Here is a 25,792-nt window from a genome sequence, read left to right as displayed (position 1 = left end):
GCGTAGAGCTGTCAGCCAAGCAGACAGGATCAGACAGCCAGGGGGTCATGTGCTGCCTGTGTGCAGTGCGCACTTCCCCTCTCCTACCACAAGGAGGCACTAAGACATGGCTCCCCATGAGCACCTACGTCACAGCTCACACCTGGAGCTTTAAGAACACACCTGTCTGAACAGTTCACACAGGTAAACAGGGCAGCCAGAGCGTATCTCGGCCGTATGCTGAAGTTACGAAAAAGGCCATGTATTTTTACGTTCCCCTCTCAGGTATGCAGAGGTTAATGTGAATGAGTACACTTGGTTAGATTCACTTTGCAATCAATGACCACAACACACTGGCATCTGTGCGGATAATAAATCTTCAAGGAGAGAAAGTCAGATTTCAAGTAACACGTCCAAGATCTGTGGGCGTGAGCGACTCGTGGCATTGCCTCCAAGACTAAACACTCAGATCTGCTGTTTACCCAGGCAAGCACACAAACGCTATTGTCTGCCTGCCGTGCAGATCTTCTTACAGCTTCTTTCCTCTTCCTCAACAAAAACAACTCACAAGAATAACAACCCACACAAACAAAGCACAGCACAAATATGCCAGCAATGCCGAGCCTTCCTGGCTCGGGTTCCACTGTGCTGCGGAGTCTGTAGGAGCAGCTAGTGCACCCAGCTTTACCCTGGCCCTGCACAGCCACGCTCAGCGGACTGCAGTACATTAATGTCATTAAGAGACACTATCATTCACAGGTTACTATTTTATCCAGATGGATATTTACTGAGGAAATTGTGGGTTAAGTACCATGCCCAAGAGAATGGTGCCCCAGTCGGGAATTGAACCGGCAACCTTCGGTTATGAGCCCTGGTTGTTACCACCACACCACACTGCAGCCCAACCACACTCAGCACAAGCTGAAGGAATGGTCACTGTACTGCTGGGTTCATTCCAAAGCTGCACCTTTAGAATGGCAATCTATAATGAGTACATACATCTCCTGAACAAGCTTCTCCTCTTAACCAGAACACTCAGTAGATACCGTACATAAATAAATAGAGGTATATGAATGCAGTCACAGACAGGCAGACAGTTCCCACATAAGCACAGGAATGCACAGTGATTCAGCTTGAAAGAGGTCACCGTGTTCTTTTTTCCTCTCTGAGAGCACATTTCAGGGGACTTTGTATCGAAGAGGTCAAAGTAACATCCCTGTTTTACGTCCTGTTCCACCATTATGTGTTCACCTGTCCTTTGGTAAACCTTTGCGCTGATCAGGGAACTTGAGCTCACTGTTAAGTAAGAAAGAGGGCTGTTATCTAACTAGCACGTCAGTGTCTGACAGTGGCATCACCCTGCACCCTTTCTATGAAAGAGCCTCTCCCAGGTGGCATCTGTATTAAAAAGAGGCCCCATGATTCGGCATCTCTTCACACTTCCCCCAGGTTCAGAGCCCTGCTGTTAAATCACAAGACTGTCATACGTCCCTCGCAGCATGTGCTGAGGGTGATTCAGCCGTCTAAACCCGGACAGAACATTCACAGCTGCTCAACACCGCAGAAACACCCCAGAAACAGCCACTCACTGAGCCCCGGCCAGGCTGACAGCAGAGTAACCAGAACAAAAATATTTAAGACACTCGAGTTCACAAAAAAAGCTGGTCACATCAAAATGACAACTACAAAAAACCTACAGCAATAATGATAGCTATTTTTGAGATCACTCTCAGAGTGCTTTTTCTGATACAGAATTCAAATGAAAATAAAATTGTCCCTAACTAGTCTGTGCTTAAAGAGCAATGCAGATGTCATGACAGTGATAGAATCCTTGAAATGATTTGACTGACAGATGTGATGAACAAAAACATGATAAGGAATGAAATGAACTTATCACTAACATGATGTAATGGCACACAGGAGTTCTGATGAGGTCATATGAGTGTCATATATTTTAGAACTTCAAATATGTGCCTTCAGCCCTGACACTAAAACCACGCTTCTAAAATCCTCCAAGGATATTACATCAGTTCTCTGTAATACCCACCCAAGTGTGTGACTGTTTTTCTGGGATCGGCAGAAAACAGAATTTTCTTACTTCTGTACGTATAGTCTTCCATATTACCATTTCATTACGCCATTTAGCAGATATCCACATTCAGGGAAACTTTCACAATGTATTTTGTAATGGAAAAATTCCATTACAAAATACATTTCTCAAAACCTATATTACTCCATATGAATACACAGTCATATAAATTTTACAATGGATAATACATTTAACATGCATTTAAAAACAGATAAATAAACACTGTCTGCTGAGGTAAAATCACATTCAATGCTAATTCTGCAACACCATGCAAGAACTAATCTTTCTTTCAACTGTCTGGCTCCTCCAAGCTGGAGAAATACATCTGACAATACATCATTCAGTCTACACTGCTAGGCTAAAGAGTAGTCAGGGCTTTGAGCTCTACGGAGTCAAAACAGGCAACATCTAATCACCTGCTACTGTGGGTCGAACTGTACCCCTTCTCCTGAATTTAAGTTCACACCAAAATCTCTTTAGTCCCTGGCTCCTGGAGAAAACCATCATTTCAACCTCACCAACAGCACCCTATGGTTGTGATCTCCATGGTAACGGAGTAACTAAGGGACAGGGAGCCACTTGTTCAGCGCTGAATGTATGAACGGGCTTTTCTCAATGCAGATGTTCAGCATTTGGAATGTAGGTAAAAGGTCACCCTGCCTGAAGTTAAAAGGAGGCCTGCGTGTCTTTAAAAAAAAAGTTGTTGGTGTCATCATGTGACTCCAGTAATGAGCCCCCCGGTCGACAGGAAGAGCGGGACTCACCCTCTGGTATCCTTGACATTTGGCTGCTTACAGGCCTGCTTAGTCTGGTTCACACTGCAGGAATGTCCTGCTTAAACACACTCTCACTGAGTAGACTAAATCTGTTTGTGTGCACCAGGCGGGAGGGGGGCTGGATGTCACCATTTGTTCTGACTGAACTCTTCAACAATTAGGTGAACTGAACTGAAATTGAGTGTAATTTGATCTCAATAAAGGCCTGGGTGCAAGGCTGGGCCACGTCCTGGACTCCATTCCATCACACACACACACCTCAGTCACCACCTGCTTGAGCAAAGGCCGCTGTCTCTCATGGCAGAGTGACACCACAGAAATCCGCAAACGCATCAACAGCCAGTTCCCACAGTTCTCCTGTTGGTTTTGGAGCTGCTGTAAATGCCAAACACGTCAGCGTGGCGGCGTGGATTTTTCAGGGTTAGATCTGTCAGATAAGCCACCCTTGCAGCTCCATCTACGGCTGAGTGACGGTTAGGCATGCCATAAACCAGGCAAGCTGCCGGTAGTCACAGATAAGACAATACACACAAGAGAGAGAGAAAGAGAAAGACAGAGGGGGAGAGGGAGAGAGAGGGAGAGAGAGAGCAGAGTTCCAAGCAGACAAGCATTCCTATACTCTGCAGCTCTGCCACACCTGACACCTCACCACTGTAGCGTAACATAATTGTGATTGGCCCCTTTGCAAATATCTTTTCCTGACAGCTTCCGGGCCCCGGTGCACTGCACCGGTTGCACCATCGATATTTACGCCAGTGCCTCACATATGATACGGTCTTCGACAGGTAGTGGGATTCCACCTCACTGCCCTTCTCTGAGAACAAAAACAAAGGCCTCGGGGGCAGCCACACCCGCACTGCAGGTGAACACCCCGCACAAATAAGAGAAATGTGTGGTTTCATCCCAAAACTGCGTCTGGAACCTGTGAGGCGCTGGCTGGTGGTGCACCGCTGTTATACCCTTGATATTCCTTGTTATACCTAGGTACTTAAATCTCAATCAAAAATGAATACACTTGATTTGCACAACTTCACATTCCCGATGAGTCCTGAACTACAACCCACGTAACAATTCTTTGCTTTGTAACACTGGCTCATGAATATAACCAGTGGAACAAAGATGGGAATTTTGTCTGAAACAAAAGCCTCTGAAAATATTACACTGAACTGCTGCAGTATACATGCATGAAACCTGTGAGCTGTGCAATTCCCCCGGTTCAGACCATCTGCTTCGCAAAAAAGTAAAAAATAAAGAAAAGACGAAAGAAAAAAAAAACCAGAATCGTTGGTGTTGCACTCACCCTCCATCTACACTTATTTCACAAAAGGACTTCCTTCTCAAATAATAATACATAAGAATACTAGTAATGATGTAATACGAAATAATAAAAATGTATTTTATTCTTAAAGTGCTTTACATTTCGAAAATTTCAAGGTGCTCTGCCTCCCCAGCTTCCCCTCTCGTCTCCTCCCACACAGATACTGCGGTCCCAACGGGACAGGACAGACGTGGGCTTGCACCCAGCCCGGCCCCACCCTCGGGCCGCACGGCCCACATGCAGGTAACAGCTACAGCTGAGAGACCAGCTGACCTTTCACCCACTAACCTGCCAGTGAGACCGTGGGGAGTGGGACAAGGGGCGGGGCACAGTGCCAGCAGGCAGAATCTCCCCGCCTGAGCTCTATAATTATTTCATGTGAAATAGATTAGTATTTTCCAACCTGCGTTAAGACTTTAATTACAATCACAATTAAAGAAAACAATGCAGGCAGGAGGCACGATGGGAAAAGAGAGGTTTTGGCACTCGGTTAGGCAGGGAGCGAGGAGATGAGAAACTCATTAAGCCTGTTATTTCCCGGACTGGCTGTGCTTTCCCGGGTCTCTGTGGCAAGGTCGCTGCTCTCTGGCTCAGCACACAGTGGGTCTGTGTGCGGCAGCACAGTGTAATACAGGCATCCAGGCACCCACTCACAACAGCATCTGCAGACCCGCTCAGCCAAGTGACTGGCTCTGAATGAGGCTCACTGTCTTACACAGAGGCTTTGCACATGCTGTGGCGTTTAGATCAGGCGGTGTTAATGAGCAGAGAAGATCCAGCAAAGCACTCAGCACTGACAGTTGCATTGAGGTGAGCACAGGTAAGTTCTTCCTCATTCATTGCTTAGGAATCCGTAATGGCTGAGCTAAATATTTAACAGTGTCACATGTGGATTAGACGGTAGTCAGGAACACACATCATTTCCAACAGGCATTAAAAAGCAAACACTTCTGTAAGTCATGATTGCTCTCCCAACAGTTAAAGACTAAGACACCACCATCAGCGCTGTGGAAATGAAAGGGGATCGAACTCCTCAGAGCAGGAGAGGAGAAAGTGCAGGGTCCTGTGGTTTGATAGAGAAAACTGTGATTTCCAGTAAATTCTAACCCATTTCCAGTTCAGTACAAACCTGAGCTTTTATTCGCCTGCTGAAAAGGAGAGTTAGCCAGCTGCTCTCTTTCTGCATATAAAGCAGCTTCTTATCCCAGTGCATCTCCCAGCTGCAGAGTGGCTTTCTAATCTTCAAACCCATCACTTCCAGTACACTAAGAACCCAGACAAAAATGGACTGTGTGCTACCACAGAACCCACACCTACACCGGCAGCCACGCCAGCGCTCTGAAATCAGCTTCCTGGTGCACTCTTCCCTCTGACTGAGATAACAGATGCCAGCAACACACCAGGACAGTGAATGAGTACGCAGAATGGTAGTGGGCGATGTTCCAACCCAGCCCCCCCACCCCCCAAAATCTCCACTCCTTCCTGTAAAACCACCCGCTGGCATTTTGAATACAGCAAAACCTGAGTCATCATTCAAAATAATAATAATAAAAAACACTGTCTTAAGGGACACTGTTTCAAATGTGAAAAGTTCACTGAACAAAGGAAACTAGTTTTGTACAATACACTGAACATTCAGATATAAAAGCATTGATGTTATTCCAGGTCTAGTATGTCCAAAAGAAGACATTTAGTGTCTGTGTAGTGGATTCCACACAAAGCAAATTAACTGGAAAACAAGCCAGCACGCAGTGTAACCCTACCAATAAATGTCACACTAGTCTAAATCCAAGTAACACTGATGGTTTGAGGACATGCTCCGACTCTGTCTTAGATTAAAAATTATCATGTTGGATAAAGGACATAGGAGGGAGTATGGAACAATACATCAAACTTCATGCCTGGTAGTTTTTGTTTTTTGTTTCCCTGTTCGCTGGGGGTCCCTTCAACAGCGATCTTTAATTAGTACTAATTATAACCGCAACTAGCTGTCAACGCCAACAGTCATTTACATTTACATTACGTTTATTCACGTGGCAGACGCTTTTATCCAACGCAACTCACGAGTGAGACATTGTATAATACAAGCAAAAAGGAGTCAACAATATTCGAAGTGCTGCATGACCAAGTTTCAGTAGGTGGCCAAACGAGGTACAAGCTAGATTTACCTAATCCATGTATATTTTTTAAATGTCACATTTGATCCTGTGAAAATCCATTTATTTTTTCCACATGCATCACCTTTAGACTGTGCTGTCTAGTATCACAGCTTTCAGTTTGGTCCTTACAATACGATTTACTATAAACGGCTTTTGTTGGAGAATGCTAAAATACAGAAAGCCGCGGATTGAATATTATAAAGCTATTTTTCACAAATACAGAAAAATCCTTGATGATCTTCCAACCTTTTCAGCCTCTTACAGAAACAATGGATCCTTTTGTAAAATGCTAGAGCTAGACTGGTACATCGGCAGCGCGCTCCTTACTTTGCCTGCTGTCACCTTTCACCCAAAAAGCATTTTCCGACAGAGAGCGCAGAAAGGGTTAAGGTTTTCTGGTGCTGCGGCTCCGTGTCCACGCACTCCCCGCATGCTCTGCGGAAGCTGTCAGCGCTGGCCTTTGCTGGCTGATATATAATAGCGGCGTTTTCGCAGTGTGAACTTTCCCCTACTTCTCACACTGATTCCGCCTGCGCACGATCCGCGATGCTGAGTGAAAGTGCGGCCACTGCTAATTATTTCTGATTTTCAGAAACAGTATGAGAGAGATTACAACACATGACTGCAGTCATGTCGGGGATAGACAGATAGATGTTTCTTACTTTGTAAATTATTGTGAGATCCAACAGAGAATTCAGTCATCCCTCCTACGTTTTTACATTTGGTACCAGAGAGAATGCTAACTGTATACTCTGGACAAACATTTTCCAAACAATTGTCAGAAATTCATTGAAAATGCAGCTATGTCAATCTTAGTATACTGTGATTGTATGAGGGGGAAACATCACTAATATAATCATATAATAACACCACTAATATATTTTTGAAACAAAATGTATGTAGTGCACTGAGTAGTAGGCCTACTCAATGAAAGTTATCTGAAGGTCCACATCTGTAGCTGTAGAATATCTTTTCACTTCAGTTAGGTTATTCTATCCCCAGTTTCTGAGAGCAAATTTAACCCAATTCTATGCCCTCAACTGGTATCATTTTCACCTCATAAATGAACACATTTGTACTATATTTCATTTCTGTGTGATTTTCCTAAATGCAGGTGGTTTGGCTGCACTTCATGGTGATGGTAATAGGCATCATTGTTGCATCATGGTCTTTTGTCCCTCTCCTGGGCAGAAACAGTTAACAGCCGGAGGGGGAGAAATCTGAGAGCAGACACACACCCTCCGCTCAGGGACAGCCAATCAGAGAGGCCCTCCAGCCTGAGCGCAGGACTCAGAAAGTATATAACACATCTGCTGCTCTCTCCACAGCAAGCCTTAGCGCTTACAGAACTGAGACTGCTCTCACACTCACAGGAGAACCAAAGAGGACAAGCAAACAAAGAGAGATGAAGATGACCACGCTGACATACCTGCTACTCTGCGCGGCCGTTCTGGCCGCCACGGCGACCGGCTTCCCGTTCGAGAGGAAGGGGGCCGCGGGGAAGGAGAAGAGGGTGCAGTACGCCTCCTGGGACGATGTGAACGTGATCGCCCATGGGCTGCTGCAGCTGGGCCAGGGGCTGAAGGAGCACGTGGACAAGACCAAGGGCCAGATGCGGGACATCACCGCCAAGCTGAAGTCCTTCAATGGCACGGTGGCGGAGCTGGGCCGGCAGACGCAGCAGCTGCAGGAGGACAGCGAGACGCTGAGGGCCAGGGCACGGGGCCTGGAGGAGAGGGAGGGCCAGGTGCTGAACGTGTCGGCCGAGCTGCGGGAGCGGGCGGAGGAGTTGCAGCGGGAGAGGCAGAGCGTGAGCGACAGGATGAGCAGGCTGGAGGAGAAGGTGGACGGCATGCTGCAGGGGGAGGGAATGGAGGTCGCCAACGGCAACTACAGCGATGCACGCATCATCCAGGTACAGACACAAAAACACCCTCCTCATCTGCTCTGTGCTGCATCTGATCGGCCCGTCTCACACAGCATGCACTCATATTCACAGGGATGAAGCAGCGTAAAGCATTAACCACACAGGCTCTGTATGGGAGTCCATACTGTTGAAACAGCAGCAGTTGCATATGGTATGAGTGAACTACATCTAACTGTCTGCTAAGCTTTGTTGATCTGTTTCTCTGCTTTTTGTAATACTGTGTCTCAAAATAATTTAATTTTGGGCTGATGTATATGTTATGATGCTCAGTTTTACAGTCACTCCATATGTGATGTACCAATCCCTACTCACAGCATACTAGCATGGGAGAAAACTGTGAACGTGACTAGACTGCTAACTAATAAAGTTGAAGAACTAAAGATTTAAGCTCGACAGTGCAGCAACCCTCTCGAGTGATACTGTCACTCTATGGAAGTAGAAAAATGTTACATCTAGTAAACATGGTCACTTTATATAATGAGCAACAGAGGAAACGCAAAGTTGCAGAAGTGAGAGGGCCATATTGTGCACTTGACTCGGAGGGACGGCGCGGGGCCGTGATGTCAGTGGGTGTGTTGCAGCGCGTGCAGCGCGCGCGGAGCATGCGGTACGTGCAGGGTCTCGGAACAAAGAGATGAGGGGTGCAGGTCGGAGACTGCTGCGGACGCATGGCGTCTCCGCGGTGTTTCCTCCCTCACACACCATCACCATGCAGTTTAAAACATCTCACATCAGGACAGCATTGTGCTGCCGTGCAGTTTACATTTATTTAAGACCCTATAGCCCTAACCCAGACCAAAGCGAGGCTCTGCGGCAAAACTTAAAACGTCCTGCGATTATGCAACAACGCGGTCTGTCGAGACTAAAGTAACGGCGAATAAAACGTTCATTTGCTGCACAGAGAAATTTTACAACATGAAGGAAACTGTTACATGACATAAAAATCAAAGTAACGGTCTTGTGAAAATAATATACACGTAGTTCATTTAGTAAAATAACATTGTAAAGACAATTCAAACGATTAATTTGGTAAAGTACTCACACAAAATACATTACGGAATTTAAAGCGTTTCCATGAAAGCCGGCCATCATTCTTAACATATGTAAAGTAACGTTTTCGCTTTGGTTGCAGTGGATGCTGGAAGCGCAGAGCCGGCGTATTGATGAGCTGGTGGAAAGAATCCGCCAACAGCAAGATAAACTGGACAAGCAGAATGTGCGCATTCGGACCCTCCAGAACCAGGTGAACTATGTTTTTAACTCTGATTCGTTTATTTTGCACGTTCTTCAGCATCAGAGTAAAAATGTTGCGCCCTTTTTCTATGGTAAATGAAACGCGTTCTCATCGCTCATTCAGATCCAGCAGAGGAAAGAAAGGTCGTTTCTCAGACGCAAGGTGGACGAAGCCGCGCTCAACAGCAGTACTGAACAGAGCGATACACCCATGGGTAAGTGTATTTAACTAAATGTTTGTATGTAGCAAAAGTGTTTTCTTGGGTTTCTATGTTATGTACTCACAGTAAATGATTCCACGCGGTTAAACTGTATTTCGCGTATTCTGTACAATCTGACAGGTGTAAGTTAGAGTTAATAGACCTAGTATAGCCTGCAAGATCTGTGAAACTAATGAAACGCATTCAATAACTTTACATGTCCGGTTTTTGGTCAGGTCTATAACGTGAAATCAAGTATTTGGACGCTCTGAATCCGATAGATCTATATTCATATCAGAGGAGTTCTGTTGAGGGGATAAGGGCAAATGTGTTGAGAACTGCCAAGTTGAAAACATACACATTCAGCATGTACAGTTAACTAAAGTTTTTGTCTGTACCAAAACCATTCGTCAATCTCAGTCATACATTCCAGAGATAACAGTCAAACCATCAAAGTTTTGGCAAAGTGGAAATATTTTATTGATCAGGCCTACCACTAAAATTATCTATAAGTATCATAATTGTTGCCATACTTGTCTCTGCCCACTGTAGTCCTTTGTTTGTTGACTGTACAGCAGTTTTTCTCACTAAAAGCCTTTCATAAGGTTTGTGTGGATTTGGGTTGCTGCCAACAGGGGGAAAGTTCAGACCCCAAGTCTTTGGCAACTGTGACTGTGGTGGTTACGAAGGTGGTGGAAATTTCTCGAGTAGTTATTTAAACAGGCATTTTACAAAAAAACACAAAAGCTTATGGGGAAAGTGAGTCATTCTCGTGATTTGGAAATGCATATCTTGCGGTAGAGTTGCCTTAGGAACTTCCTTAGGTTGCCTCATATTTAACTGCGGAGTGTTATGAAACCTACTGTATGACGTGAGGTTTGTTTCTCTCAAACACTTAATTCATCGTGATGTGCTGATTTTGAATTCAGCTGCAGGAAAACTAATCAAACCTGTGAGATGCTTCTGTTTTCTTTTGATGAAAACGAGATTGTCATTTTTTGGGGGATTTTTTTTTTAAGGTAGGGAAGTCTACTTTAGAGAGAACATTATTAGCGACTTTGAAAAGGTCAGGTTCATTTCAGATCAGCCTCCACAGTCTGAAAGTCACTCAGGCCCATAAGTAGGTGAGAGGTGAACTCCGAATCAGCAGAGGGTAGACGAGGAAATTGGAAAGTCACACGGGAGCGCAGAGTAAGGTATCACAGCGCAAGCTGTGACATCAGCACAGCGAAAGAATGCCGTGAAAAGCTGCACTCCTCTGGCCACAGCCCAACTGGGTGAGAGTTCACGTGTCCCAGACTGCCTTAAGACAACGTCACAATGGAGTCACAATACAGAGAGATTCCACTAAAATATGGCCTGGGGGGGGTGTAGAGCAGGGGGGAGAACCTGGTGGTTTTTGGTTGTGGGGGTAGGAAGGGGTGTGATTTAGGCTTGTGAACTTTATACACACATCCTTTGTTGTTTTTGAAGACACCAGCCCCCCCCCCCCTCCTCCTCCACTACTACAAAAAACAGTCATCCCTCAAGAACATGTAACCTTTCCCCCAGTTCTGTCAGAGGCAGACTGCCCCCCTCCTCCTTAAACACACATTCCCCTAACATTCCAGTTGTTGGAAATGAGAAGTGGGCCAAAGTTGAACTGAACCCCTCACCCTCCCCTGTATCCAGTTCACCTCCACCACATCACTCTGGGGATCCCCTCTCTCCACCCCCCCTCCCCTCCTTTAGGGATCATCATGTATCACAGAGTGAGATATTTTCAGTAATTTACCCATTATATCGAAAAAGTCCATCATTGTTATACTGTGGACATGCCAAGAGCAAAAGTTACATTAATTCCAATACACATTGTGTGGCTGTACAGTCTTTTCATGAAGACTATATTTTCTCCAAAACTTAGAAACTTTAGATGTAAGTTTCAGCAAGTGCAGTTTTGTGACCTTTCGTACCCCGCCACGGCTGAGAGTCGCACCTCCCACTGAAGAACACCGTGTTTGATACTGCTCGGGGGGAGGGAAGACACCTTCTGTGTTTTCCATTTTTATCTGCTTGGAAACAGTGGGAACAAAAACAGCTCAGAACCGGGCGCGTGTCGCCTGTGCACCCTCGGGGCAGGGCTCGCCGTTGCCGCAGCAGCACGGCAGCCACTCCTGCCTCTGCACTCTCTCACCACGCTCGCTGACGTCACAGAGAGGCAGCTGTGCACGTGAAAGAGGCGTGGCAGACAGCCTGGGGGCGGGGCCAGGCCTGACCGAGGGGGGCTCTCAGTGGCTGTGGGACAGGGGAGTGGCTGTTTGCTTGAGAACTGGGACAAAGTTCATGTTTACTATAAGGAGCCTTTGTCTTTTGGGGAAGGTCATCTTTCACCAATAAGAGTGAATAAACATCGCAGGCTGCACAAATGTTTTCAGTTCCCTGCGGCTCGTTAGCTGATAAGGCTGTGTGTGGGGGTGCAAAACCATTTCAGTGTGAGTTTGGATTGGACCTGGGGAAATGAAGTTGTGTGAAACAAACACCTGTGAGCTAATCAATAATAATTAATGATCAGACATGAGGGAGAGTTTAGGGGAGGCGTTTGGTATGAATCTCCTGTGGAAACCTTAAGGCAGACAGGCAGGTGTGTCCGAGTTGCTGGGTTCAAAGAGCAGCTGTGCGTTGACTGCAATGGTTAAAATTTCGCTCCCGCAGGCAGTGAAGGAGAGTTATGGTGGAAGTTCAGCGAGGTCATTTTCATGCCTCCTATTAGCTGGGGTCCGGAGAATACAAAAAGAATGTGTGTGCTGAGCAGCACAAGCTAAAAAAGGGTCAGAGTAATGACCTTTTACCTCATGCCCGCAAACAAGGTCCATGTTGACTGGCAGCCTTGCAAAATGTCTGAAGTTCAAGGATCTTGGCAACGAGAACAACCAGTGTTTTGTTTTTACAGTGAACAAGAGGGTTAACCTATCCCTGGAGGTTAAACCCCTCATGAATATGAGAAAAATCCTTTGTTGGGCCATTGGGTAGATGACTGTCAGAATTCAGTATTTAATCCCAGTGTTTGAGGACCAGGGTTCACCAAGGGTTTAGTTCATTAGAAAATGCTTATGTTCTCATTCATGGTCTTTTTCCACGTACGCGATGAGGAGGGGTGAGGACTCAGTGTTGCTCTGCTGTGTTCTTTCAGAGGTGGCCACAGACTGTCACGAGCTGTACCTGAGGGGAGAGACCAGCAGTGGGGTCTACACCGTCCAGCCTGTCGGCTCCCAGCCCTTTGAGGTCTTCTGTGAAATGACAACAGGTGAGTAGGATGAGCCGAGAGTGTGCTTCCACACTGCTCTCACACTGATGCACACGGCAAACTGGCCTTACAGTTAAAGAGAGCGCAGAGTTTCAACCTCCACTGATCCGTGCTCCTCTTTACCCTCATGCAGAAGGTGGCTGGACCATCATTCAGAGGCGCCAGGACGGCTCGGTAGATTTCGACCAGCTGTGGCAGGCCTACCAGAACGGCTTCGGCAATCTGAACGGTAAATATCCCAGCTTCATTCCCTCTCTTTTCCTTCGGATATAAGCCCTTTCTTTACATCCCTGGGATATTAGGAAGTTGAGTTTAGGCAGAGTCTGGTCTCACTCCACTTTTGGGACATCATTTCTGCTCTCTTCTCATATTCATGGGAACCATCAGAGGAATCTTGCATGCCGTGATTAGGGGAGTGGACCATCTGATCAAATCCAGTTTGGGCATTCTTGGCAAAAACAGTTTAATCCCTATTCCTAAAGTCATTAGCAGATTGCAGTCACTTCGAGTGACTAATTCGCCTGTTCTTTTCAAGGAATACCATTAAAGGATTACAGAGCATAAAGATCAGACTCAGAGACATTGCAAGGACCGCTAGCAGCAGTGTGGAATTCTTTTAGGATGTGTATGCTGGAATGCACATGAGAGTAACCCTCTGAAATCGTCTTGTCCTCTTTCCAGGCGAGTTCTGGCTGGGTCTGGAGAAGATCCGCTCTCTGACAAAGGACGGAGACTACGTCCTGCAGGTCCAGCTCTCCGACTGGAAAGAGGACACCCAGTCCATCCGCTACTCCTTCCGATTGGACGGGGAGGAGAACAGCTACGCCCTGCACCTGAAGGAGGCGTCGGCAGGGACCCTGGAGAGTGCCCTGTCCACCGAGCCCTCCGGCCTGCCCTTCTCCACCCTGGACAGGGATAACGACCAAAAGGCCGACACCAACTGCGCCAAGCTCCTGTCAGGTGCGTCGCGGTCCAGCAGAGTTCCGGAACACACTGGCCTGTCAGGTTCAGCTGGGGCCTGATCACGGTGAGGCACACGGAACACGTGGTCTAACCTGTCTGTCCTCTTTTTCCCTTTTCCTCCCCCAGGTGGCTGGTGGTTCAGCAACTGCGGCCGCTCCAACCTGAATGGCAGGTACTTCCTGAACCAGCCGCCCAAGCAGCGGCACCAGAGGAAGCAGGGGGTGTTCTGGAAGACCTGGAGGGGCCGCTACTACCCGCTGAAGACCACGGTGATGAAGATCGCTCCCGCTGAGCTGGAGCACACGTCGTAGGAGGGGTGTGCCGGGGCGTGTCTGAACATTTCCCTCTCTGAGGAGAGGAGCACTGTCAGAGAGCAAGGGGAAGGAGAGAAAAGGTCAAACAAGAACCCTGAGAAAGAGAGGAGGCGTTCAGAATGACTGCTGGACTCGAGCTGAACTTTCCAAAGCTCCATTTCACGTCTCCTTTGTCTTTACTAAGGTAATGCAACAGAGCAATGCAGAAATGACCTGTATATATGTGTGAATATAACGCAGGAAGGACTGTCCCCCACCCCATTCCAGTGCCGGATTGCTGTCACCCCCCCGGAGAGGGGCGCAGGGGTGCGCAGCAGCAGTGTCCCGGAGCAGGGCGTGTTGCTGCATGCCTCGGATATCACTGCCTCTCTGAATGCTTTCCGCGTGTTCAGACCCATCCGTCAGGAGCACCGCCTCCAGGCTGCCTGCTGTGCGTACCCAGAGTGACCAAAGAGCCGGGATCAACACCACGCTCAGAGTCACACAGGGCCTAAACAGCCTGCAGAAGTCCTCTGGAGACAGCAATCCGAGCCCCCCCCCCCCCCCCCACCCCCCACCCCTGCCACTACTGACCAAACCAATGCACGCACACACGGGGCCCAGTTTGAGTGCGTGTTTGTGGAGGGCATTTGTTACCAAAAGACACTCATAGAAGAACACCCCCCACGAAAAGCGCGATATTTATAGAGACGTAATTGTGTAGGTCCTTGTATAAATGTAAAAAATACAAAAGCTTTTATCAGCGCTGCAGATGAAATGTTAGGCATTCCAGCTCTTAAAGACGCTGCAGCTGCTTCCCGGCAGAGAGGTCTCAGATTGGAGGGGGGGTCCTGCACAGCTCACCGTCCAAGTGCACGTTTACGTTCAGTCACATTGACTGCATACTGAAGCCACAGCGACACCCCCTCCTCCTGTAAATACAGACGTAGCCGTTCCCGTGGCACAGAAACATGGACTGTAAATGTGTCTTTGTTCTTATTGTTTTTATTGCCTGTTTTATTGTGTCTGTTCAGTGTGTCTCAATTTCATAAATGGTTTTAAGAGTGAATTTATGTTTTGGCTATGTATTTGTTGTGTAATTTATATTTTGTGTCTTGAATTTTAAATGTAAATTTACACTTTTTTAAATATATTTTCTTTTTTTTTACCAAAAAACTTCAATCGCAAGGCTAAATGGTATTTAGCCATGGTTACACCAATAAAATTGACTGAAAAATATTTCTCAGTCCAGAGTCCTTTCTTTTCTTTGTATGAACCAGGTCTCCTTTGCAAAAGAGAGTTCCTCATCTCACTGGACCTCTTAGAAAAATAAGCAATATTATTTCATAATATTTTTGAGTGTATTCTCTTCTTGCACTTGCTCACTAGGAGTCGTGGATTCCATTCAGTCACTGACACATCACCAGCAACGTTAGTGCTCTAAGTCATTTTCAGGTCAGATTGGTAAAGCGAATTCTGCTCCCACATGTCCAAAGGCTAAAGGGCCTGTAGTTTGTGTGCACAGTCTTTAGGCAGCAGATTTAAGAGGCCCTAGGCTTCCATTCCTCACCGCAGTTGCATGTCACGTTCTTTTCTTTTGAAAACATCGGAAATTAAACGTTTCATAGAACGGGCGGGCAGTGCTGAGGGGAGGATCTCTGATTGCTCATAATTTTCCATCAGATTTGTCAGAGTATCGTGCGGCTTCAGATGCACAGTGGCTGGCCCGGGCGGGCTGTGTGTTCTGGCAGCTGACAGGGGAATGTCCCAGGAATGCCCAGGCTTGCACTGCAGGGCCTCAGAAGCAGGCAATAAACAGCTCACACTGTGAAATACAGCCAGGCTGTGGGCTCCAAATATAGCAGCCACCCCCCAGCTCCGGGGAGCTCGTGACCATGGGCACGACACCCAGAGCATTGCCTCGCTGGAGAACGGGGAGCAATGTGGAATTTGGTGGATGGGGGGGGGGCTTTGTATCTATGCCCTTCTTCCTTATCTGACCACATCACACATTAAAATGCAGGTACTGGAGTATTTGTTGTTATTGTTTTCCATCACTGAAACAGACTCAACAGCTCACTCAGGTAGAGGAAAAATGACAGGCCTGCCCAGAGTGGCCGAATCCGCCATCGCCTCATGCTAAACCAGTCAATCGGCCACAGCCTGTCCTGAAAGCCACGTGTGGAGTTTTCATATCCCTCCATTTTAAGAATCTGAGCGGCTTTTATCCACTTAAAGCAAATAAGGTGTGAGGGCTTTCTTCTGTCAAGTTCAATGTTTCCCATCAGGGGAGAGAAAAAATCTCTTTATGCTCTCAGCTTAGCGGACAGTGTCCTCGTCCCGATTCTGTCTGAGGGAGGAGTCACCAGGACCTGCTGCAGATGGTGGAGTGCGTGCCTCTTTGATCCCTTGACGTGCTTGTGTCCACCCCAGGGATCCCGCTAAGCCCCCACTAGCTGTGTGAGAGGACCATGTCGAAGGACCATGAAAGCACCGCATGTACTGTGCACCGGTTTGCCCATTATCTCACAGCTGCGTGTACAGAGGCTGAGGGAGCAGAGAAGTATGTGGGAAGGCAGGAAGGATGTACCCCCATGTGCAAACTGCAGGGCCTCACCAGAGTCACGCTTAGCCCCCTGGGCAATGCCCAGGGGTCAGACAACACAGCTGGCAGCGCTGGAAAAATATCAAAAAACGACTAGTCTGTGCATGTCCTTCTGCTCTGAGCTGAGAGCTGTGATGCAGGTCACAGGTATAGACTATGAACAATGCGAGGAGGAGTCAGTGGATTCTTCAAGCTTTCTATCAGTAAAGGCTGTCACGAGCCATTCTGGCCCAAGAATGAACTCAGGTAGCATTTCCTCTGCACTCCAATTGCGTTAGATTAAAACGCTATGCAGTACAGTGGTGTTTTTTATATATATGTTTGTCAAAAGCAGATATTGACCATAAGAAACTAAATTCCACAGAGCAGGAAATGGCAGAGGTGGTAAGTAAATTAGATTAACAGGTGCTTGTGTTCCACGGAATGTTTCTGAGCAAGGAGCGCAATCTACACTTTTGTTGTGGCTTGGGTGTCCCTCACACTGCTTGGATTCAGACATTAATGCTGAAAATGAACACTGATGGAATCATCGATTCTGCTGAAAGCCAGATTTCTTTGAAAGCTGAGGACCTCGGATTGATCACAGTTTGACCTCGAGCGGCGGAGGCTGACATTGACGTTTGCCCGGCAGGTTGGCAGCGATGGCCCTTTAAGCCGGAGTATCAATGCTCTGCAGTGCCATCAATCACACACCCGCACTGCGCTTCCGTGAGTCCCACAGAACACACCATCAATCACTGCAACCATGGCAACCAGTCCCCCTGGGGGTTCGAGACTATCATACCACCCCCCCTTCCTAATCATAAACATACAGATACACACACACATGCACATGCATACATTCATAAATACACACACACACATACACACGCACACCTGCCTGTAGCTGAGTGATGAAACGGCCTGCTCACTAATAGATAGGGGCTTGCTTCTGACAACCAATCAGATTCCAAGGCTGGGCATCCGCCTCCTTTCCTGCGAGTCAGCGCAAATAAACATGGAAAAAATCTCACAGAAATGATGGGCAATAATCGCAGATCATCCTGTCTGCACAACAGCTGGCCTCTCCAGCACCTCTGAAGCAGACAGAATCTGTGCTGTGCAAACAGATTGATGAATGCCTACTGAAATGTTTGATGATGCAGAAAATCAGACCACTCAGAATTTATGTATTTATGTCCTTGAGCACATATATATATATACGGTATGATATATGTGTGCATCATGTCATGTGCACCGTATCATTTTCCATCTGTTTGATTCTGCCCTGCGGATGTCGAATGCCCAGGCCCTGTACTGAATGTTCATACGTTTTCCATGAAAAATATCTTTGCATGCTTTTTTCCAAGAAATGAAAGAATGTATGTAGATAGGAGATAAGAGACTGAATAAGCCTCCAGATACCTTCCTCTACCCTCTGTCCCCCATCTGACCCCACCTGAGGCTCTCCACGGCCTGCTACAGCCCGGTGTGAAGCCTCATGCCTCATGCCCTTGGAGATTTCAACATCCATGTCTGAGGACTGGGTCAGGAACTAACAATGGATGGGACCTGCTACATTTAGAAACCGTAATCACACGGTCAGACGGGCGCTAACCTTGCATTCTGCATACCGTCCTAAGTGAAACACATTAACCTCTTCAACATGCATTACGTCTTCACACAGAGAAGCCGTTTGATATTTACAGAACTATTTTTGAGTCGCATGTTGTGCAGGAATATGTCAGTGAAGGTGATCTTGCTGAAACATGACCAGTGATTAACTCCTGCACTGAACATGAGGGGCCGGTGCACTGACCGGTTTGCAGCCAAACCGCATTCAGAGCTGATTCAAACCACCAGCCCTGATCTACACTGTCCTCAGCAGAACAGGAAGTTCTTCCTGAAGGTAAAGGGGTAAAGTATCCATACTCCTCAGTTTCCTTTTTGCAACAGAGCTGCTTCACTCTGGTCCTGCAATGCATCCAGCCAATGGCAATATTTCACACTTCTCACAAACGTTTCTCAGCCCATAATAGTATCTTTTCTTCATCATTGGTGCAGACCGCAGCGGGTGGTTTCTGCTGCTCATGGACACCACTCGGACCTCCATTTTGACGTGGGGTTAGGATGTTGGCCTGAAGCTCGATACCCACGTGAGGAGTAGCACAGCATGGAAAGAGAGTCCCTGCAGTCAGGGGTGCTGCCGTACAGAGATCTCTTGGCACTCCTCTGATATGGGCATTGGATGGGGTGTTTCTCTTACAGGGAAATCTTTCCAGAGGAAGAGTGGGAAGAGAGGCAGGCAGAGAGGCTGGTGACAGATACGGCTGATCTCACACAAAGCACAGAGGTTTAACTCCACTAATCCCCCACTATCAGACTAAAGTCTCTACTTTAAACTGCTGAATCTGGCAGATTAAGCCTGACAGTGATCTGGGCAATCTGCTTCCCTCTTCCTGAAGGAGGACGGGGGTGTATGTGACCGACAGGCCAGCAGCTGCACCTTCTACTCGCACATGCACACGCACACACAAACACACACACACACACACACACACACACACACACACACACACACACACACACACACACACACACGCCCACACACACACACACGCAAATATTAAGTTACTTCTCAAGTATTACAGGAGAGATATGTTTGTATAAAACTATCAACTGTGTTTATGTCTGCCGTCAAAAGATTGACGTGAAAGTCAAAGACTGCAATCATAGCCTTGGTTTTCTGCATAAAGGATACTCTATTGTACAACAGTGCCACCATGTGTCTCTATGGGCATACTACAACGAACAGCTTTTCCTTCAGCCTGTTCAAATACCCTCTACTACACGCAGTGTGTAGGTATGAGGAAAGCAAATTCTGCACTCGAAGGTTTCCTCCCTCACTTCACTAATAAACAACCAGCTCTTACCTGCTCTAACAAAGAGCAGTAGGCCTCTTTCCATCTTTTTCTTTATTCCAACCAACCCAGGCTCATGTTGTTTACTATAAGGAACTCTTGTTGTGCCTTTCCTCATACAGCTGTACCCACAGAGTTAGAGTCATATCCTACCTCGCTTTCACAGAATGAGGCTGAACTGTCCTCTGACTTCAATCACAATAATAATTTACTAGTTACATCTCATACCAACTGGCTTTCTGTATTGAAACAAGGGCTGTTTCACTCCTGTTCAGATAATTCTTCCCCTTCTTATTTTGTTCACAGCAAAGTTCTGAGGGCCACTTTAGCAGATGATCTTCACCATTTTGCCTGGAGAGTAGCTCCACTGCCATCTTATTCTTTAACCATCTTTGCACGTGGGATTTGTTTCAAATAGCTGGATCAATGGATCCCTGTTGGGTAAAAAAAAATGGTGGATATTTCCTTTAACCCTTAAAATTTCTGATCAGTCGATTTCATCAAATCGGCAATTCACAGATCCGGTCTTTTGATCGTAAATTATTTCGTTTCACAACAGCTAATGACTGGAATGAGCTGCAGGGAAAACTGAACTGATGCAACTGTTTCAGGGTCCATGTGTACAAGGTCAAATCCCTGTGCCTGCTGCTTGCAGCTGCTGATCTCTGTTCTGGACCTGCATGTCCCTGTGGTCTGATGTCACTCCGTTTCCTTGGTTTCCAGCCTCTTAGCCAGGCAGTTATCAGAAATTTCAACTAGAAAGGTCCTACGTTAAGTTAAATTAAGTGTTTAAATAAAAAAGCATGCTGTGGGAGCAACATCCAAAGAATGCAAACAACTTTTTGCAAATGATAAGAATGCTGATGCAATCAAGTAATGGTGTCAGTTTCAGAATGTTTGAAGAACCAAGGTAAAAGACAAGATATATAAAGAATGTTTTTCCTGGAGTGTATGATTATTGGTTTAGCAGGGCTGCAATGTCAATCTGTAATGTAAAATCAAAATATTAAGAGTACCGGGGTAAAAACAGGCTGCTTTTGTCATTGGGTAAAAGTATGGAACTACACTCAAATATAATTCCGCCAGACTTGTCTGATTCATAAAGCACTTTGCTTAAAATAGTCTTTAAAAACCTGACCAGTTAAAACAGAAAGGCTGGAAGCGGACCAACCAAAGCACCTCCCAGCTTTTACCATAAAACCATTTCACTGTGTGCACAGCATTTTAAACCGAGCCACCAGTTTCCACAGGCAAATAAATCCTGAACAAACTCCCTCTTAAACACAAGGCCAGACTCCACAGCTGCCTCGTAAAACTGGCCTGAACCAAAGAATCCACACATTCCACAACAAGGGGCCTTGTGCCACCCGGCCCGGGGGAAGGATGGCTTTTCCTTCTGGGCCTCGGCCCCCGGTCAAAGGAACAAACGGCTTGCGGATGACCACATCCTGTGCTGCTACCTCTCTTCCTGCCTCTGAGGCACAAACGTGCTTAAGTACACAGCAGCTGCATATCTGCCAGAACGTTCCGCAGCCTGAAGGATGATTCTGGTCATTTCTCACATTCAGGGCGTGAGAAGTCAAACAGCCATTTCACAGGCCATCGGAATCCTTTAAGAAAGGAGAGACTTGCCTCGACAGGCGATCTTAGGTTAAACTGACCACAGCAGAGAGCATGTCTGCTCAGGAGCAGGGTGACTTTCATGTAGGTCTTATCCTGATCTGTTTTCTCTGTTCATTCATTACAATTTGAGTCATTTTTGAATATATTAGAGGTAATGTAAAATACGCATACACATTTAAATCTACTAATTACGGTACACTGGACAGGGCCTGCTGTATCCATTCCACAAGCCCATAAACTGGATCTGTAATATACACCATGAAAACCAGTTCCCACTCTCCCTGTCCCACAGTTTAAAGCTGCTGCCGCTGTAAGTCCACATTTGCAGTGATGTAATGCTGCAGTTAAAGGTGAAAGGCCCCAGAAGCTAAGCAGCAGCGTAAATGCTGACCAGCCTGCAGGTTTTTCACATTTCAAACAGCTGCTCTTACAGACAGAGGCACTGTATGTAGCTGGGCATTCTCCCCTTTGGCTAAAAAAATGTGTGAATGAATTAAATACAGACTGGTTGTAGCATAAACCGTTATCAAAGCTTGGAGAGTGAGGGCATCCACAGAGTGACAGCGGAATAAATAGTACAATTTAAGGTTTCAGTTTTCATCAGGTTTTAAAATCAGCGCTTGTATTCCCATAATCCAAGAACAAACTCACCAATAACAGCTTACAGCTTCAACAGCTATAGCTCTCACACAGTGGTAAGTTAAAAACACCATTGAAACTCTACCATCAGAGTTTGTTGGGGCACATCACAGATATATGAGACACACACACCTGTAAGTACTGCCCAACAGCACCCCCTCCCACACACTGAAGTACTAACTGATCGGCATTCCCATATTTCATTCAAATTATACAGTAACAGCTTGGAATACTGAATCCAGTCCGCATGACTTAAAAGGCAGATTAATAATTACATACAGTAAGAAATCTGCATATATACAGCAAGTTACAGGATACAAGTATACAGTAAGAACTAGCTCCAAGGATGGAAATACCTTTTTGATTTGAGTGGCAATTGTGTGATATAGCACAGAATAGCTATTTGTGGCACTTGTGTATCAATTTTCTGAAAGCATGTACTTTTTGTTACTCTGTAACCAATGCTATACAGAAACTGTCAAAAAACGATCTGAAATGCATTCTGAACTATAATTCAATAGACTACATTACTCCAAAAGGAGCTCAAGCCCAACCAATGCTGGTGTCCCTCTTCTGCATTGAATATCATATATACATTGCATATACTGTATATTGTTCATTTAATCATCTGCTCCGCAGTCTTAACCTCTTTCTTTGATCTAGTTTTACTTCATTTATTCACCATTTCCATGCGTCACGTTTCAGATTTTTGCAGGTCGTTCGGTGCCGTCTTCTTTCCTGAATTTCAGCCACACCTCATTCGCAGCCGTCTCACTACCTCAGAACGCTCATCTCCCACCTGAATGTTTGTGTGTCTGCAGTAACTCCATTTTACAGGCAATTCCCCGTATCTTCAGGCCATACAGAAAGCTACACTGAGCTACTTGCCTATAGCGCACTCCATTCAGTTTTTGTAATAACTTCTTTGAATTGATGCCACTGTCCCGACTCACTCGTGAGGTAATCTTTGCCAATCCCTATGTCTAAACGTCTTACTGCTATTTCCTTGTACTTAGAGGAAATCTCTAAGTCACCCATCTGACGCATGGTGTTGCATTCAGGCTTTGACCGCTGGAGCGAGAGCACAATCTGACGGCCTCCTAGTGGCCAACCGCCACCATTTGCAGCAGGAACCCACCTCTGCCCAGGTGACCCCTGCAACCACTACCCAGCATCCAGCCACCCCCTGAAGCAGCTGTGGGGTGCCGTGGCTGCCTGCTGGGGGGGGACTGCAGTACGAGTGAGAAGAGACAGCACACACGAAAGTGACAGGACACCGCACTGTGTGGGACAACCACTTTATTTACACATTTTACTTCAGAGGGATGAAGCGGGAGGAGTGGGTGGCACCGATGCCAGGGCGACCGTGCTTCACAGGCTTGTACGTGATGGAGAACTCGCCCAGGTAGTGACCAATCATCTCAGGCTGTGCAGGAAGAGGAAGAGGAACAGGAAGGAAAGTGAGTGGAAGTGAGTAAAACCCCGACAGCCCAGAGCCCAGGTAAAGCAGGAGCAGGAAGTCCTGCTTCAGCAGACTGACCTGTGCACCGATTTTTTACGCAGTTTGAAAAATGCTCTCATCCAGAGAAATGTACCAGCCCATCAAGACAACACACATACAGAGCACATTTGGGCAACAAGATTTAAAGACAAAGGCGCATATGAGCCAGGAACACTGCCGATACAGCACCAGGCTGAAAAACAGGCGCAAACCTGCTTTTGCGTTCCACAGTCATGGATCCAGGTGAAGTGAAACGTTTAACAGTTCTGAATTAATCAGAACCACAGCATCCATGGCAAACAGCACTGTGGTTTAGTGCTAAGGAGCACGACTCCTAACCAAAAGGTTAATGGTTCTATTCCCTGCTGGGGCACTGCTGTTACTTAACCCACAACCATCTCAGTAAATAACCAGTTGTATGAGTGGATAAGTAAGACACTCTGGATAAGACACTTTGATAAATGACAATAATGTTAGGGAATGTAAATTTGATTCCAGTAAAGCCAGCAAATTGGTGAACATGCAGTCTCTCCAGGGCATTTTTACAGACCCTTTCAAACTGTCCCTTATTCAGATGGCAGCGGCGCTGCCAGTCCGGCCTCCTCACCTTGATCTCCACCTGGTTGAAGGTCTTGCCGTTGTAGACGCCCACCATGGAGCCCACCATCTCGGGCAGGATGATCATGTCCCTCAGGTGGGTCTTCACCACCTCGGGCTTCTCCATGGGCGGGGCCTCCTTCTTGGCCTTGCGCAGACGCTTCAGCAGGGACTGCTGCTTGCGTCTCAGACCGCGGTTCAGCCGACGCCGCTGCCGGGCGCAATACAGCTGCATCAGCTGCTCACTGCGTGGAGGAGGGGGGGCATGGTTAGCGGGGGCACGGGGGGCAGACGCCACGGGCAAGCCTGCACAGGCAGCAGCGTAACACGATGGGTTAGAGACCCTGACATTTAACCGAAAGGTTGCAGGTTCAATTCCCAGGCAGCACACAAGAGATGCACTCCTGAGTGACATGACATGCTTGAGCAGAAATCCAGCAACTTAAAATGGGTAAAAATTTAAAAATTGACATCACCAAGTTGCCCTTGGTAAGGAGCTCTGGCACACAAAAGGCAAATCTGCCTAGACAACCACTGTCATACAGACATATTTACACACATTTAATCCAACCAAAGACATACATTAGTGCTACTGGACGTGATAAGGGTTACAAACCAAACTGCCAACCAACTTTGTCAATGGAGAGCCACTAAAGCTAATCCATGAATAATACGGCAATGAAATGTGGGTTTTAGCAAAAACGAATACGTCTATGACAAGAGACTCGAGTTCAGACGGACCACTTCATATGTCTATTATAAATGTACTCAGCCTTCGAAAGGGAGATGATCATATTCACTGATCTAACCCTTCTGCAAACTGAGAGCCATCTAGCACAGAACCGAGACCATCAGCCACTGCAAACAGACTTCAGGTAACAGGAAAATGCAGGCAGAGATTACATTACACAGAATAGACATGGAGTTAAATGTATGAAACCGTTTCCATGAGCAAATGCTAGTGTTAGGACCACTGCAAACGAAGCAGGACCGACTGGCTCTTACGGATCTAACGTTAGTACCGATCAGAGGAGCTGATCTGACGCGATGGCGGTTCAGAGATGGCACTTACTAGGACATGTCCAGGAGCTGGTCCAGGTCCACACCTCTGTAGGTGAACTTCCTGAAGGTACGCTTCTTCTTCTGCTCAACGTCTGCCTGGGAGACATTCGCTACAAGTTAACTTATCTGTAGTAACATGCAACAGCATAACATTTCAGATGGCTAATTAGCCACACGGCTAACGTTGCTAAATACAAGATCAGATGTAACTTTACTCTTAACCTCCGAAAAAGAAGCCGTCCCTTTCAAATTTATGAAACGGTCTCTTCATTAATCAACACAAATTCTTCAGATGAGGTAAATTCGTTTTAACGTTTGTCGAGGTTTATTAAAACACAACGCATTTCACACACGAAGCCGTTTGCGACAGTGCGTCCTGAACTTAAGATAAAAGGCACTGAAATCACTCAAACAACAACATAAGGGTCTTAATTCAAAATGTTAAATGTTCTACGTTGTAGGGTCGGCTTCAAATATGAATTACTCCGTTTCCTTAACCGTGATGGACACAGATTATCCAGAATTACAGTTCACTTGAATTAAATGAACACCTACCATCTTGGCTGGAGTACTCGGAAAGGGCTGTTCTCGTTCTCGTTGTTCCTGATATCGCGTGATTTCTTGGTTTCCGTCACGGTTGTACCT

General features: G+C 46.5%; 2 protein-coding genes across 2 annotated transcripts; one reads left to right on the top strand and one right to left on the bottom strand.

Moving 5' to 3' along the window:
- The first annotated feature begins 7,656 nt into the window (after positions 1–7,656).
- angptl4 (angiopoietin-like 4) lies at positions 7,657–14,778 on the top strand. Its single transcript, XM_036554261.1, has 7 exons — positions 7,657–8,236; positions 9,381–9,491; positions 9,606–9,696; positions 12,851–12,964; positions 13,098–13,193; positions 13,646–13,924; positions 14,054–14,778. Exons 1-7 carry the CDS (start codon positions 7,727–7,729, stop codon positions 14,236–14,238), a joined length of 1,386 nt encoding a protein of 461 aa, XP_036410154.1. The 5' UTR covers positions 7,657–7,726; the 3' UTR covers positions 14,239–14,778.
- Positions 14,779–23,269: 8,491 nt separating this feature from the next.
- Positions 23,270–25,755, bottom strand: LOC118795847 (40S ribosomal protein S15). The gene is made up of 4 exons (XM_036554594.1): positions 25,703–25,755; positions 25,158–25,243; positions 24,096–24,330; positions 23,270–23,413 (listed from the first exon to the last, which is right to left on the bottom strand). Exons 1-4 carry the CDS (start codon positions 25,703–25,705, stop codon positions 23,300–23,302), a joined length of 438 nt encoding a protein of 145 aa, XP_036410487.1. The 5' UTR covers positions 25,706–25,755; the 3' UTR covers positions 23,270–23,299.
- Between the last annotated feature and the right edge of the window lie 37 nt (positions 25,756–25,792).

Source organism: Megalops cyprinoides, chromosome 20 (assembly GCF_013368585.1).
Source record: "Megalops cyprinoides isolate fMegCyp1 chromosome 20, fMegCyp1.pri, whole genome shotgun sequence".
In the NCBI taxonomy this organism is placed as follows: domain Eukaryota; kingdom Metazoa; phylum Chordata; class Actinopteri; order Elopiformes; family Megalopidae; genus Megalops; species Megalops cyprinoides.
This window is presented reverse-complemented; position numbering and strand designations above follow the sequence as displayed.